This window comes from Chiloscyllium punctatum, chromosome 42 (genome assembly GCF_047496795.1).
Source record: "Chiloscyllium punctatum isolate Juve2018m chromosome 42, sChiPun1.3, whole genome shotgun sequence".
NCBI classification, from domain to species: domain Eukaryota; kingdom Metazoa; phylum Chordata; class Chondrichthyes; order Orectolobiformes; family Hemiscylliidae; genus Chiloscyllium; species Chiloscyllium punctatum.
In genome coordinates this window covers 3,959,589-3,976,114 of record NC_092780.1, presented here as the reverse complement: position 1 = coordinate 3,976,114, position 16,526 = coordinate 3,959,589, and the positions used below count along the sequence as shown (strand labels likewise).

Genomic DNA, 16,526 nt, shown 5'->3' with positions numbered 1-16,526 from the left:
TCATATGGACACAGTCTCTCACTTGCCTGTATATTCACTCAGACATACGCATTCTCACACTCACCTATATACACTAACTCAGACATGCACAGTCTCAAACTTGCCTGTATACACTCACTCACACGTATACAGTCTCTCACTCGCCTGTATACACTCACTTAGACATAAACTGTCTCACACTCGCCTGTATACATTCAGACATACACAGTCTCACACTCGCCTGTATACCCTCATTCAGACGCACACAGTCTCACACTCGCCTGTATACACACACTCAGACATACACTGTTTCTCACTCGCCTGTTTATACTCACTCATGCGTGCACAGTCTCACACTCGCCTGTATACACTCATTCATATGGACACAGTCTCTCACTTGCCTGTATATTCACTCAGACATACGCATTCTCACACTCACCTATATACACTAACTCAGACATGCACAGTCTCAAACTTGCCTGTATACACTCACTCACACGTATACAGTCTCTCACTCGCCTGTATACACTCACTTAGACATAAACTGTCTCACACTCGCCTGTATACATTCAGACATACACAGTCTCACACTCGCCTGTATACACTCACTCAGACATAGTCTCACACGCGCCCGTGTATACTCACTCATGTGTACACAGTCTCACACTTGCCAGTATACACTCATTCATACGGACACAGTCTCTCACTCGCCTGTATACACTCACTCAGACATACACCATCTCACACTCGCCTGTATACACTCACTCAGACATACACAGTCTCTCACTCGCCTGTATACACTCATTCATACATACACAGTCTCACTCTCGCCTGTATACACTCACTCATACGCAGTCTCACTCTCGCCTACATACACTCACTCAGACATACACAGTCTCACATTTGCCTGTATACACTCACTCAGACATACGCAGTCTCTCACTCGCCTTTATACACACACTCAAACATACACAGTCTCTCACTTGCCTGTATACACTCAGTCAGACATATGCGGTCTCTCACTCGCCTGTATACACTCAGTCAGACATACGCAGTCTCTCACTCGCCTGTATACACTCAGTCAGACATACACAGTCTCTCACTCACCTGTATACACTAATTCAGACATACACAGTCTCACACTCACCTGTACACACTCACTCGGACATACGCAGTCTCTCATTTGCCTGTATACTCTCATTCATATGTACTCAGTCTCTCACTCACCTGTATACACTCATTCAGACATACACCGTCTCACACTCGCCTGTATACACTCACTCAGACATACACAGTCTCACACTCACCTGAACACACTCACTTGGACATACGCATTCTCACTCACCTATATACACTCACTCAGACATAGTCTCACTCTCGCCTGTATACACTCACTCATACGCAGTCTCACTCACCTACATACACTCACTCAGACATACACAGTCTCACACTTGGCTGTATACACTCACTCATACGTACACAGTCTCACTTGCCTGTATGCACTCATTCACATGTATACAGTCTCTCACTCGCGTGTATACACTCAGACATACGCCATCTTAAACTCGCCTGTATACACTCACTCAGACATGCACAGTCTCACACTCACCTGTATACACTCACTCAGACATACAGTCTCTCACACGCCCGTGTACACTCACTCAGACATACACAGTGTCACACTCGCCTGTATACACTCATTCAGACATACACAGTCTCTCACTCACCTGTATACACTCACTCATACGTACACAGTCTCACACTCGCCTGTATACACTCATTCAGACATACAGTCTCTCACACGCCCGTGTACACTCACTCAGACATACACAGTGTCACACTCGCCTGTATACACTCATTCAGACATACACAGTCTCTCACTCACCTGTATACACTCACTCATACGTACACAGTCTCACACTCGCCTGTATACACTCATTCAGACATACAGTCTCTCACACACCCATGTACACTCACTCATACGTACACAGTCTCACACTCGCCTGTACACTCTCACTCAGACATATGCAGTCTCACACTCACCTGTATACACTCACTCAGACACACAGTCTCACACTCGCTGGTATACACTCACGCAGATATACACAGTCTCACACTTACCTGTATACACTCATTCAGACATACACAGTCTCCCACCCGCCTGTGTACACTCACTCAGACATACACAGTCTCACACTCACCTGTATACACTTACTCAGACATACAGTCTCTCACACGCCCGTGTACACTCACTCAGACATACACAGTGTCACACTCGCCTGTATACACTCATTCAGACATACACAGTCTCTCACTCACCTGTATACACTCACTCATACGTACACAGTCTCACACTCGCCTGTATACACTCATTCAGACATACAGTTTCTCACACGCCCGTGTACACTCACTCATACGTACACAGTCTCACACTCGCCTGTACACTCTCACTCAGACATATGCAGTCTCACACTCACCTGTATACACTCACTCAGACACACAGTCTCACACTCGCTGGTATACACTCACGCAGATATACACAGTCTCACACTTACCTGTATACACTCATTCAGACATACACAGTCTCCCACTCACCTGTATACACTCACTCAGACATACACAGTCTCACACACACCTGTATAGCCTCACTCAGACATACACAGTCTCTCACTCACCTGTTTACACTCACTCACCTGTACACACTCAATCAGACTTGCACAGTCTCTCGCACCTGTATACACTCACTCAGACATACACATTCTCACACTCGCCTGTAAACACTCACTCAGACGTGCACAGTCTCACTCACCTGTATACACTCATCCAGACGTATACTGTCTCACACTCGCCTGTATACACTCACTCAGACCTACACAGTCTCTCACATGCCTGTATACACTCACTCAGACAGACAGTCTCATTCTCACCTGTCTACACTCAATCAGACATACACCGTCTCACACCCGCCTGTGTACACTCACTCAGACATACACAGTCTCACACTCACCTGTACACACTCACTCAGACGTACACAGAGTAACACGCCTGAATACACTCACTCAAATGTACACAGTCTCACACTCATCTGTATACACTCAGACATACAGTTTCACACTCGCCTGTATACACTCACTCAGACATACAGTCTCTCACTCACCTGTATACACTCACTCATACGTACACAGTCTCACACTCACCTGTATACACTCACTCAGACACACACAGTCTCACACATCTGTATGCACTCACTCAGACATACACAGTCTCACACTTGCCTGTATACACTCACTCAGAATTACACAGTCTCTCACTCACCTGAAATACAATTATTCAGACATACACAGTCTCACACTCGCCTGTATACACTCACTCAGATGTGCACAGTATCACTCACCCGTATACACTCACTCAGACATATACTGTCTCACACTCACCTGTATACACTCACGCAGACATACAGTCTCATTCTCACCTGTATACACTCAATCAGACATACACCATCTCACACTCGCCGGTATACTCACTCAGACATACACAGTCTCACACTCACCTGTATACACTCACTCAGATATACAGTCTCATACTTACCTGTATACACTCACTCAGACATACAAAGTCTCTCACTCACCTGTATACACTCACTCATACGTACACAGTCTCACACTCGCCTGTATACACTCACTCAGACATACACAGTCTCACACTCGCCTGTATACACTCACTCATGCATGCACAGTCTTTTACTCGCCTGTAGTCTCACTTGCCTGTATGCACTCATTCACATGTATACAGTCTCTCACTCGCATGTATACACTCAGACATACGCCATCTCACACTTGCCTGTATACACTCACTCAGACATGCACAGTCTCACACTCAACTGTATACACTCACTCAGACATACAGTCTCTCACACGCTCGTGTACACTCACTCATGCGTACACAGTCTCACACTCGCCAGTATACACTCATTCATACGGTCACAGTCTCACACTCGCCTGTATACACTCACTCAGATGTACAGTCTCACACACCTGTATGCACTCACTCAGACATAGTCTCACTCTCGCCTGTATACACTCACTCATACGCAGTCTCACTCACCTACATACACTCACTCAGACATACACAGTCTCACACTTGGCTGTATACACTCACTCAGACATACAGTCTCTCACTCGCCTGTATACACTCACAAAACATACACAGCCTCTCACTCACCTGTCTCCACTCACTCAGACTTAGTCTCCCACTCGCCTGTATACACTCACTCAGACGCACACTGTCTCACTCGCCTGTATACACTCACTCAGACATACAGTCTCTCACTCACCTGTATACACTCACTCAGACTTAGTCTCTCACTCGCCTGTATACACTCATTCAGACATACACCGTCTCACACTCGCCTGTATACACTCACTCAGACATACGCAGTCTCTCACTCGCCTGTATACACTCACTCAGACATGCACAGTCTCACATTCGCCTGTATGCACTCACTCATACATACACAGTCTCACTTGCCTGTATGCACTCACTCACACGTATACAGTCTCTCACTCACCTGTATACACTCACTTAGACATATGCTGTGTCACACTCGCCTGTATACACTCACTCAGACATGCACAGTCTCACACACACACCTGTATACACTCAGACAAACAGTCTCACACTCACCTGTATATACTCACTCAGACATAGTCTCACACGCGTCCGTGTACACTCATTCATGCGTACGCAGTCTCACACTTGCCAGTATACACTCATTCATATGGACACAGTCTCTCACTCACCTGTATACACTCACTCAGACATACACAGTCTCACACTCGCCTGTATACACTCACTCAGACATACAGTCTCTCACTCACCTGTATACACTCACTCAGACATACACAGTCTCTCACTCGCCTGTATACACTCACTCAGACATACACAGTGTCACACTCGCCTGTATACACTCACTCAGACATACAGTCTCACACTTGCCTGTATACACTCACTCTGAAATATACAGTCTGACACCTGCCTGTATACACTCACTCAGACATACACAGTCTGACACCTGCCTGTATACACTCACTCAGACATACACAATTTCTCACTCGCCTGTATACACTCATTCAGACACACACAGTCTCACACTTGCCTGTATACACTTACTCAGACAGTCTCACACTCGCCTGTATACACTCACGCAGACATACACAGTCTCTCACTCATCTGGAAACACTCAGTCAGACAATCACAGTCTCACACACACCTGTATACACTCACTCAGACGTACACAGTCTCTCACTCACCTGTATACACTCACCCAGTCTTGCACAGTCTCTCGCACCTGTATACACTCACTCAGACATACACAGTCTCTCACTCACCTATATACAATCACTCAGACATACAGTGTCACACTCGCCTGTATACACTCACTCATACAGTCTCACACTCGCCTGTGTACACTCATTCTGACATATACAGTCTGACACCTGCCTGTATACACTCACTCAGACATACACAATTTCTCACTCGCCTGTATACACTCACTCAGACACACAATGTCTCACACTCACCTGTATATACTCACTCAGACATACAGTCTCACACTCGCCTATATACACTTACTCAGACAGTGTCACACTCGCCTGTATACACTCACTCTGACATACACAGTCTCTCACTCGCCTGGAAACACTCAGTCAGACAATCACAGTCTCTAACTCATATGTATACACACGCTCAAGTGTACAGTCTCGCACTCGCCTGTATACACTCACTCAGACATACACCGTCTCACACTCACCTGTACACACTCACTCAGACATACACAGTCTCTCGCACCTGTATACACTCACTCAGACATACACAGTCTCTCACTCACCTATATACAATCACTCAGACATACACAGTCTCACCCTCGCCTGTATACACACACTAAGATGTACACAGTCTCACTCATTTGTATATACTCACACAGACATACACAGTCTCACACTCACCTGTATACACTCACTCAGACATACACAGTCTCGCACACATCTGTATACACTCAGTCAGACATACACAGTCTCTCACTCACCTGTATACACTCACCCAGTCTTGCACAGTCTCTCGCACCTGTATACAATCACTCAGGCATACACAGTCTCACCCTCGCCTGTATACACACTCTAAGATGTACACAGTCTCCCTCACCTGTATATACTCGCTCAGACAAACAGTCTCACACTCACCTGTATACACTCACTCCGACATACATAGTCTCACACTCGGCTGTGTACACTCACTCAGAATTACACAGTCTCTCACTCGCCTGTTTACATTCGCTCAGACATACACAGTCTCACACTCGCCTGTATACACTCACACAGATGCACAGTCTCACATTCGCCTGTATACACTCACTCATATGACAGTCTCACACTCACCTGTATACACTCAGACATATACAGTCTCACAACCGCCTGTATACACTCATATATACAGTCTCACACTCACCTGTATACACTCACTCGTACATATGCAGTCTCATACTCGTCTGTATACACTCATACATACACACTCTCTCACTCGCCTGTATACACTCACTTAGATGTGCAGTCTGTCACTCGCCTGTACACACTCAGACACACAGTTTCACACTTGCCTGTATACACACAGACATATTCAGTCTCACATTCGCCAGTATACACTCATACATACACACTGTCTCACTCATCTGTACACACTCACTCAGACATACACAGTCTCACACTCACGTGTATACACTCACTCAGATGTACACAGTTTTTTTAAATTTTACAGTCCAGGGGTTCATAACCTAATCAGATTCTAATATTTACCCATCAACTGCACCTCCAGACCACATTATCTGGGTTTTTATTTTCATAGAATCCCTACAGTGTGGAAACAGGCCCTTCTGCCCAACAAGTTCATACCGACTCTCCAAAGAGTAACTGACCAGACTCATTTCCCTGCCCTATTATCCTGTATTTCATCCTAACTAAGGCACCTCACCTACACATCCCTGAACCCTATGGGCAATTTAGCATGGCCAATCCACCTAACCTGTACGCCTTTGGACTGGGGGAGGAAACCCACGCAGACACGGGGAGAATGTGCAAACTCCTCACAGACAGTCGCTTGAGGCTGGAATTGAACCTGGGTCCCTGGTGCTGTGAGGCAGCAGTGCTAACCACTGAGCAACTGGGCCGTGCCCACGGTGTTTGTGGGATCTTCCTGTTTGCAAGTTAGCTGCTACACTTCCTACATTATGCTAGCGCCTACACTTCCAAAGGTTACTGATTGTTTGTAAAGCACCTTGAAACTTGAAGCCTGTGAATGGAGTTACTGAGGTGCACATCAGTCAGGACCGAATTAAATGGCAGAGCAGGCTGGAAGGGCTGAATGGCCTCCTCCTGCCCCTAATGTACACAGGAGGCTGTAAGTACTTTGCCTGTCAGTGTTAATGTCCGTTATGTGACACACATTAACCCAGGGATATTACAGGATGCAGCTTGGGTTCCATCACTGACACTGTGAGGCATAATGTAAAATATGGTTATGTTATCAATGAGCCATAATAACAGCAGTAAGCCTTCTTAATCTTGGGTTGTTTTGATTCATAGTGTTTCTACTTCCATACATCAAATACAGGGTGGTGTACTGGTTAAAGGTTGATGAACGAGGGGACCCTACTGTGTTGCCAACATCTTGCAGCCAGACAGAATGGCATAGGCAATGGGACAAACAAAAATAATAGCTATCAGCTTCTCCCTCCCGGTCACTGGTGCTGGATGTCCGATAACACAGGGGAACCTGCAGGCAGTCACTTAACAGCATGACCCTGGAGCACCGAGACAGTGTGATAGTCAGAGTGTCTCTCAGAAGGGACTGACCTACAGTGTGATACATTTACAGGTGGCACATGCTGTCTCATTCGCCACCGGTCCAAACCAAACTCGCAGACGTGGCTGTTTGAGCACGGGACTGTTAAAGGGGCAATTGGGAGACTTACGCAGTAAACATCTCACTGTAATGAAACCACGCTGTAGCTGAAGGGGCACCGAGACAGAGAGGAGGAGAGACAAACCAGTCCCCAGGAAACTGGCAGAAATCCGAATTCCCGAGATGAGTTCAGTATATTACAAGTCTAGTGTCATTAACCAGCAGCTGCACAGTTTAATGCCAGCACCAAAGTAAATATTCGAAATGGGAGCTTTAGGATTTTACTACTCTTCATTTTGCTGTCATTATGACCTTAGGATCGTTGGCACAGTGCACTGATGGAGAGAAGGGAGATGCTGAATAATATGGTCTGCATGTGTTACATTTGTCCTCCCTCTCTGATTTGTCCCAGATACTTACTGACTCAAAGTCACCTCATCCATAACAAAGAAAAATCATTTCAGTGTTTTGTGCAAATCATTTTCTGAGATATCTTTTTTTCTCTCTTGCAACCCATCTGTTGAAATATTAATGACCACGTTGCAGGCTGTGCAGGTTCAGTACTGAGGCAGAGATTTGTTGTTAAGTTTCAAAGCCCATAAGATCAGTTTAGATCCATAGCTCATTTGGTTTTGTTCATAACAATGGAACCATCTTCACATTATCCTCATTTTAAAAAGTTAGAACTTGCATTTATGTAGCACCTTTCAGCACCGCAGGACCCCCCCCCACCTCCACCCCAAAGCACTCTGTCATCACGGAAGTGCTTTCAATAGTGTGGCAGCCATTATAATATACGTAATGCCGCAGCCAATCAGAGCAGAGCAGGATCTCAAATACAGACAAAGGACAATGAGCACGACGACAGTGTATCATTGTTGGCAGAGGGACAAATATTGACCGTGATACAGGGGCTGTCTGCCCTGCTCGAATAGTGGCCGTAGGAACTTTTACATCCACCTGAAATGGGGAATGGGACTCTAGATTACAGTGAGGTTAGAATCAACGAGGCAAAAGTGAGGACTGCAGATGCTGGAAATCAGAGTTTAGATTAGCCTACCCTGGAAGATGGCACCCCCTGGCAGGGGCAACACTTAACCCCTGGGAGGGCAGCACTTACCCCCTGGCAGGGCAGCACGTACCCCCTGGGAGGGCAGCACATACCCCCCTGGCAGGGGCAACACTTACTCCCTGGCAGGGCAACACTTACCCCATGGGAGGGCAGCACTTACACCCTGGGAGGGCAGCATTATTCCCCTGGGAGGGCAACACATACCCCCTGGGAGGGCAGCACTGCAGCAAGTCCTCAGGTCCTGTGAGTAAGACTCAAAACTCATAAACTTCAAACCCAGGAACAGAAAGAGCTTAACAGCAGAATCTTTGTCCCTATTTCCTTTCAGGACTACAATCCCTACGGATGGTGGGTTGGTGAGATGGATGGTGTAGTCGGCATAGTGCCCAAGGATTACCTGATGGAAGCCTATGAAATCTGAAGGGCAGGTTTGTATTCTAAGCTTAAAATGTAAAAGGAGAGAGAATCAGAGTTAGTGCTCTCAGTCCAGTACAACTCTCCGGTGTCCCAAAACAGAATCATGTCAGCTTCAAAACATTAACTCTGATTCTCTCTCCACAAATGCTGCCAGACGTGCTGAGTCTCTTCAGCAATTCTTGTCTGTTTCAGATTTCCAGCATCTTCTGGGTATGGTGTTTTTGTCATTGCTGAACATTCCCTATTGCTTCCAGAGACTCCGAACAAAGTGCAAGACACTGGTTGACTAAAATTGGGATACTTTATGTTTTAAATTAAAATTGCAACCCAAAGAGAGTGTTTTCCATTGGGGATTATAGACTTTGGGGAATTGAAGGAGGTCACTTTACAGAACGTACTGCAGCCAAATCCCATGAACCCGAAAAGAAAAACTCTACCTGTCGCAGTTCTTCCAAAATTTAAAATGTAAGATGATGAGTTATGTCCAGGACAAAGTCAACTTCTTGGAGCCAGATACCACTGTTTTATGCCACATGTAGTTGTATTAAATGGGGCAGCATGGTGGCTCAGTGGTTAGCACCACTGCCTCACAGCATCAGGTTCGATTCCAGCCTCAGGTGACTGTCTGTGTGGGTTTCCTCCGGGTGCTCCGGTTTCCTCCCACAATCCAAAGGTGTGCAGGTTAGGGTGGATTAGCCATGCTAAATTACCCCATAGTGTTCAGGAATGTGCAACCTTGCTTGGCCATGGGAATAATAGACAATAGACAATAGGTGCAGGAGTAGGCCATTCTGCCCTTCGAGACAGCACCACCATTCATTATGATCGTGGCTGATCATCCTCAATCCTGTTCCTGCCATATCCCCATAACCCTTGATTCCACTATCCTTAAGAGCTCTATCCAACTCTTTCTTGAAAGTGTCCAGAGACTGGGCCTCTACAGCCTTCTGGGGCAGAGCATTCCATACACCCACCACTCTCTGGGTGAAGAAGTTTCTCCTCAACTCTGTTCTAAATGGCCTACCCCTTATTTTTAAACTCTGGTTCAGGACTCACCCATCAGCAGAAACATGTTTCCTGCCTCCAGAGTGTCCAATCCTTTAATAATTTTATACGTCTCAATCAGATCCCCTCTCAGTCTTCTAAACTCAAGGGTATACAAGCCAATTTGTCAGCGTAAGATAGTCCTGCCATTCCGGGAATTGACCTCGTGAACCTACGCTGCACTCCCTCAATAGCCAGAATGTCTTTCCGCAAATTTGGAGACCAAAACTGCACACAGTACTCCAGGTGTGGTCTCACCAGGGCCCTGTACAGCTGCAGAAGCACCTCTTTGCTTCTATACTCAATTCCTCTTGTTATGAAGGTCAGCATGCTATTCACTGCCTGCTGTACCTGCATGCTTGGAATAGGTTAGGGCAATGGGTCTGGGTGGGATGCTCTTTTGGGGGATAGGTGAGGGTGTCAGTGTGGACTCGATGGGCTGAATGCCCTAATTGCACACTCTAGGGATTCTATGACATGAAAACATCCAAACATGGATAGCAGCTACTGGGGGTGAGAATGGCTGTGGGTTTGTGGTGGGCAAGCTAGGAAGGTGGGGGGTGTGGGCTGGGATGGTGGGGGGCTGGGCTAGGAAGGTGGGGGGGTGGGGGCTGGGATGGTGGGGGGTGGGGCTAGGAAGGTGGGGGGTGTGGGCTGGGATGGTGGGGGGTGGGGCTAGGAAGGTGGGGGGTGGGGGCTGGGATGGTGGGGGGGTGGGGCTAGGAAGGTGGGGGGGTGGGGGCTAGGATGGTGGGGGGCTGGGGGTTAGGAAGGTGAGGAGTGGTGGAGGGGATGTGAACAAGGCTAGAATGCGAGTAGCAGAGAGTACTGCCTCCTGGTCTGTCCCCACTCCCAGTGAGTTACTCCTTTTCAATGGGATCTCATTGGGGTGTTCACCCTTTGTACTCAGTGGTCTTTTATTCTTTTGTGCCCATCAGTCATTGGCTCTCGAGAAGGTCTGGGTTGGGGGGGGGTGGTGAGCTGGTGGCTTGAACCACTGCAGCCTGTTTGTGTTGAGGATATCCCCAATGCGGTTCCAGCCGCGGTTCCAGGATTGTGACCCAGGACCCAGGAAGGTGCGGTGATATATTTCCAAGTCAGGGTGGGATGTGACTTGGAGGGGAACTCATAGGGGGCCGTGTTCCTGTATCTGCTGCCCTTGTCCTTCCAGATGGAAAAGGTGACAAATTGGCATCAGTTGAGCAAAAACATAAAAATTCTGTCTGTGTCTGGTTTCAGTGGAGACATTAATCTGTCTGCAGTAATTACAGACTCATATAGTGTTAGTGAACAGTAAGGTACAAAACTGAGGGAGCATTATATCATTTTGAGCAGATGGACTGAGATCCATCAGCATGCAGGAGGGTAAAAGATTTCTCAAAGCCCATATCCAGTGATTGAACACATACAGACACAGACACACACACGATGGTAAACATCAGAACCAAGCTGTGAAATGAAAGTAGAGTTAAGATGAAGATTCGAAATGATGTGTTTGAACATTGAAGGAGGTCTGAAGGGCTGAATGGCCACCAGCTTTGAGGTTGATGGGGAGCAGTTCAAGATTGGGTCTTGGTCAGACCCCCTCCCCACAGGCTGCTGTTTGTGGGATGATATCCCAACATGCATCAGTACCTTTGGGAAAGGAGACTGAGTGCAGCAGTGTGAGAATTAGGAACATTAGCGATGTTGGAGCTCAGAGATTTATCAGAAGGAGCATTTATAATTCCAGTGGCAAGTAGTAACAAGGGGGAACGCACCCCAGACTGCTGTGTTTTGATGAACTCCTTGTACATTCTTTCCAATCTCAATTTCTCTTCCAGTGCTGTGCCCTCTGACATCGCCCAGAGCCCATGATGCAACGTTGACGGTTAATGGCAGCAAAGACGTTCCTATTTTTCTCTGCTGGATGCCTGGGCATCACAGATTCATGGTAAACATCCAGAATTCTCTCCAGAAGGAAGAGGAGTGACTTTAAACAGTGTTAGCTGTCATTCCTCCTCTGTTGCACGTTAATTAAATAAAGGTCATGGTTCAGCCATTTTAAACCCACGCTGACTCATGGGATTGTCTCTCAATAGCAGAACTCAATAAAAAATCTTTAAGTGTACAATCCCCCAAATAACTGAGATAACTTGCCAATCCTCTCTGCAAGACCAGGATAGAATGTTCCGGAGAGGAGTGGAGAGGTGAGAAGCCAGTGCCGATGCCAAACCTCCCGGATTCAGGATCCTACAAAAATTAATGATTAATCTTCAGCATTCTGCCAGAATACAGATCACAGGATCATTACAAAATGCCCAGCGCCCTATTGCGCAGATAGAGGCCATTCAGCCTCCCATCCTTGTACTGTATCTTCAAAAGGATGAAGTGAGTAGTTCCTCACGGCCCAGCTCCTCCAGAGCCCTGTTAATTTGTTGTTTTCAGGTGTTGATCCCAGCCTCTTTTGTAAGTTAATATACCTGTGTCCACTTTAAGGCAGGACATTCTGTCTGTATCTAATGCTCCTCAAACACTTCCACTTGTTGCTGATTCTTGAAACGTGGGGTTTCCACATCAGGAAAGGAGGGACAGGCCTCGGTTGCCTCTCTTTACCAGCGGAAGCTGGGGGCGGGGGGGGGTGGGTGGGGGGGATGGTGAAGGGGGCAAAACCAAAGATAGTTTTCAAATGATCGAGGGTGTTAATAGAATTGTTACAGAGAGAATGGTTCGTTTTGTAGAGAAGCGGCATAATTAGAGGCTGTCAATCTTAAGACAGTTGTCAAGATATCCGATAAGGAATTCCAAGGAAACTTCTTTACCCTGGGAATAGCAAGACTGTGAAACTCCCTCCCAGAAAGAGTGATTGAGGTGAATAATGTCAGTATTTTTAAGGAGAAACTGGACAAGCCACACATCCAGAGTGATTGTGAATCAACAAAAGACATTAAAGGGAGCATTACATCAAATAAGATGCTTTAAAGAAATACCAGAAGTAAGATTGGGAGCAATTTCGGACTAAAGAATTAATAGGCACAGGAAAGGAGAATATGAAAGTAAGGTTGTGAGAAATATAAATGTGAGCTGGAAAAGCTTCTGTTGATATGTGAACCAGAAATTCTCCCAGAAATATTTGGTAACCAAGGGACTTCTATAACTGAGAAGATTGAAGTATTAGTGTGAGCAAAGAGGTATTTGAAAATTAACAGGATTGAGGATTGATAAATCTGCACATGATGACCTTCATTCCAGAATATTCTCAAGAAAGTTGATGTAGAGATGGTGGATGCACTGGTGCTGGCTTTTGTAATTCTATAGACCCCTGACTGGAACCTGCCTACAAAAAATTAACAAATGTAACCACAGGGTTAAAACCAGAAGGAGAAGGAGTTACACAACCTGTTAGTTCATTGTCTGAACAGGAGAAATGTTGCAAATCCATCCGAAAGGGGATGATGACGGGACTTTTTTTAAAATAGCGAAGTTGGACAGATTCAACATGGATTCATGAAACTGAAATCACGATTGAGAAACTTGGATTTATTTTTGAGGATGTTATTTGGAGCCCAGATAAAGGACAGTCTGTAGATGTCATTTATTTGCATTTTCAGAAACTCCTGACAAGGTTCCACACAGAAAATTGGTTTAAAAAAACCATCTTCATGAGACTGGCTGGGCAGCGGGTGGGTACCAACAACTATGGATACCAGATTAGTTAGCAGACAGAAAGTTGGGAGTATAGGTAGTAGAGTCACCATAGTCCTACCAGATCATGGGGCTGCCTTATCATTAGAGAGAGAAGACTGCAGATGACCGAACCTGAGGATCAGTACGCCTCAGGGGATGGGAAAGGTTAAAAAAGGAGAGGCTTTCATGGTGACCTTAGCCAGAGAGGGGATTGAACCCAGACTGATTGAAAGAATTAGATTCATCATGTTTATCTGAGAGGTCAGTTGAGTCTCCAATTTATTGCCTCACTAACAGAGCACGCAACAATGCGGCGCTCCCTCAGTGCTGACGTTCAGACAGTGCAGCACTCCCTCAGCACTGACCCTCCGACAGTGCGGCGCTCCCTCAGTACTGACCCTCCGACAGTGCGGCACTCCCTCAGCATTGACCCTCTGACAGTGCAGCACTCCCTCAGCACTGACCCTTCGACAGTGCGGCACTCCCTCAGCACTGACCCTCCGACAGTGCGGCACTCCCTCAGCACTGACCCTCTGACAGTGTGGCACTCCCTCAGCACTGACCCTCCGACAGTGCGGCACTCCCTCAGCACTGACCCTCCAACAGTGCCCACTCCCTCAGCACTGACCCTCCGACAGTGTGGCACTCCCTCAGCACTGACCCTCCGACAGTGCGGCACTCCCTCAGCACTGACCCTCCGACAGTGCGGCGCTCCCTCAGCACTGACCCTCCGACAGTGCGGCACTCCCTCAGCACTGACCCTCCGACAGTGCGGCGCTCCCTCAGCACTGACCCTCCGACAGTGCGGGGCTCCCTCAGCACTGACCGTCCGATAGTGTGGCACTCCCTCAGTGCTGACCCTCCGACAGTGCAGCATTCCCTCAGCGCTGACCCTCAGACAGTGCGGCACTCCCTCAGCACTGACCCCCCGACAGTGCGGTGCTTCCTCAGTACTGACCCTCCGACAGTGCGGCACTCCCTCAGTACTGACCCTCCGACAGTGCGGCACTCCCTCAGCACTGACCCTCCGACAGTGCCCACTCCCTCAGCACTGATCCTCCGACAGTGCGGCACTCCCTCAGCACTGACCCTCCGACAGTGCCCACTCCCTCAGCACTGACCCTCCGACAGTGCGGCACTCCCTCAGCACTGACCCTCCGACCGTGCGGCACTCCCTCAGCACTGACCCTCCGACAGTGCAGCACTCCCTCAGCACTGACCCTCCGACTGATTTGGAACCTGAGTCTGGAGTGGGGCTTTCAGGCCCCTCTTTAATTCTGAGATGAGCCCTGAGCCGGTGGTTGAAGGTGTTCTCACACACTCTCCTTGTTACTCATACTCACAGACTGTGCACAAACCCTCACCAGCTGACTGGCCACTGTGCTACAGACAGATGTTCCTGCATTCCCTGAAATCTCAAATAGGAAGTAAAATCTGTGATGAAACATTAATTTAAACATTACAGCTGACCAATAAAGCTGTTCCATCTTCAATCCCTCCGGTAGGCAGATCTTAATCTCCCACACGCTGAAGGGGATGTATCATTCTGATAATGTCCCCACTGCAGCAGGCTCGCAGAATAACGGCGATGTGAAGGAAGTGGAATTTCGGAATGAACTCCCACAGAACTTGGGGGGGGGGGGGGGAGGAGCGAGAGCTGGACGCAATCCTCTGGCCCTCCCGCTCATGGACATGGCAACAATAAGACCCACACACTCTGTAGCCCTGAAAACAGGCAGCATCCGTGGAGAGAGAGCAAGCTAACGTTGCCTTCTAACAGAGTTGGCAACCTTTCCAAAATAGATTGGTCATTCCAGGGGTCAAAATAACAAATGGCAGTGCCCATAGCGAGTTGCGGCCTTTCCCCTGGTTTCTTAACAAACCTTCAGGAATGACCTGGTCTGAGATACACACCTGGAATACAGGAAATGGATTTGGGCGCCTGCTCTAAAGAAAGATAGATGGGAGTCAGAGGCAGACCAAAGAGGGTTGACTCAGCGGGAACAGGTAATGGAGAGATTGATGAGGAGATGCTGAATAGGTTGGGCCTGTGTTCATTGGAGTTTCGAAGAATGAGGGGGTGACCTTATTGAAACATAAAAGATTCTTCGGCTACTCCACAGGGGAGATATGGAGAGATTGTTTGCCCCTGTGGGGGAGTCCAGGACCCTATAAGACATCAGAGTAGACGTAGGCCATTCAGCCCGTCAGGTCTGCTCTGCCATTCAAAGAGATCGTAGCTGATCTGCTCATCCTCCATCCCACTTTCCTGCCTTGTCCCCATGACCCTCGAGTCCCTCACTGATAAAACATTGGTCGATCTCAGCCTTGAATATTCTTAATGACCCAAGAGATGAAATTCCTCTCTGCCCGAACTGGGTGGCGTGTCTCACAG

General features: G+C 47.5%; 1 protein-coding gene and 1 long non-coding RNA gene across 3 annotated transcripts in view; one reads left to right on the top strand and one right to left on the bottom strand.

Annotated features, from left to right (window-relative positions):
- Window positions 1-12,517, top strand: part of skap1 (src kinase associated phosphoprotein 1) — a 702,970-nt gene extending 690,453 nt beyond the window's left edge. Inside the window, exons 12-13 of the mRNA XM_072561244.1 lie at window positions 9,333-9,432; window positions 12,289-12,517. Coding sequence (XP_072417345.1) covers window positions 9,333-9,425 — 93 coding nt within the window. The 3' untranslated portion in view covers window positions 9,426-9,432; window positions 12,289-12,517. The remainder of the gene's footprint in view (window positions 1-9,332; window positions 9,433-12,288) is intronic.
- The window catches only part of LOC140465657 (uncharacterized), a 107,285-nt gene that overhangs the window by 43,215 nt on the left and 47,544 nt on the right, over window positions 1-16,526 (bottom strand). The window contains exon 1 of one of the 2 annotated variants that reach the window (XR_011955134.1): window positions 12,226-12,329. The exons of the other annotated variant lie outside the window; for it this stretch is intronic. This is a non-coding gene — a long non-coding RNA (uncharacterized lncRNA). Of the gene's footprint in view, window positions 1-12,225; window positions 12,330-16,526 lie in introns of those variants that run through there. 2 annotated transcript variants of the gene reach the window in all.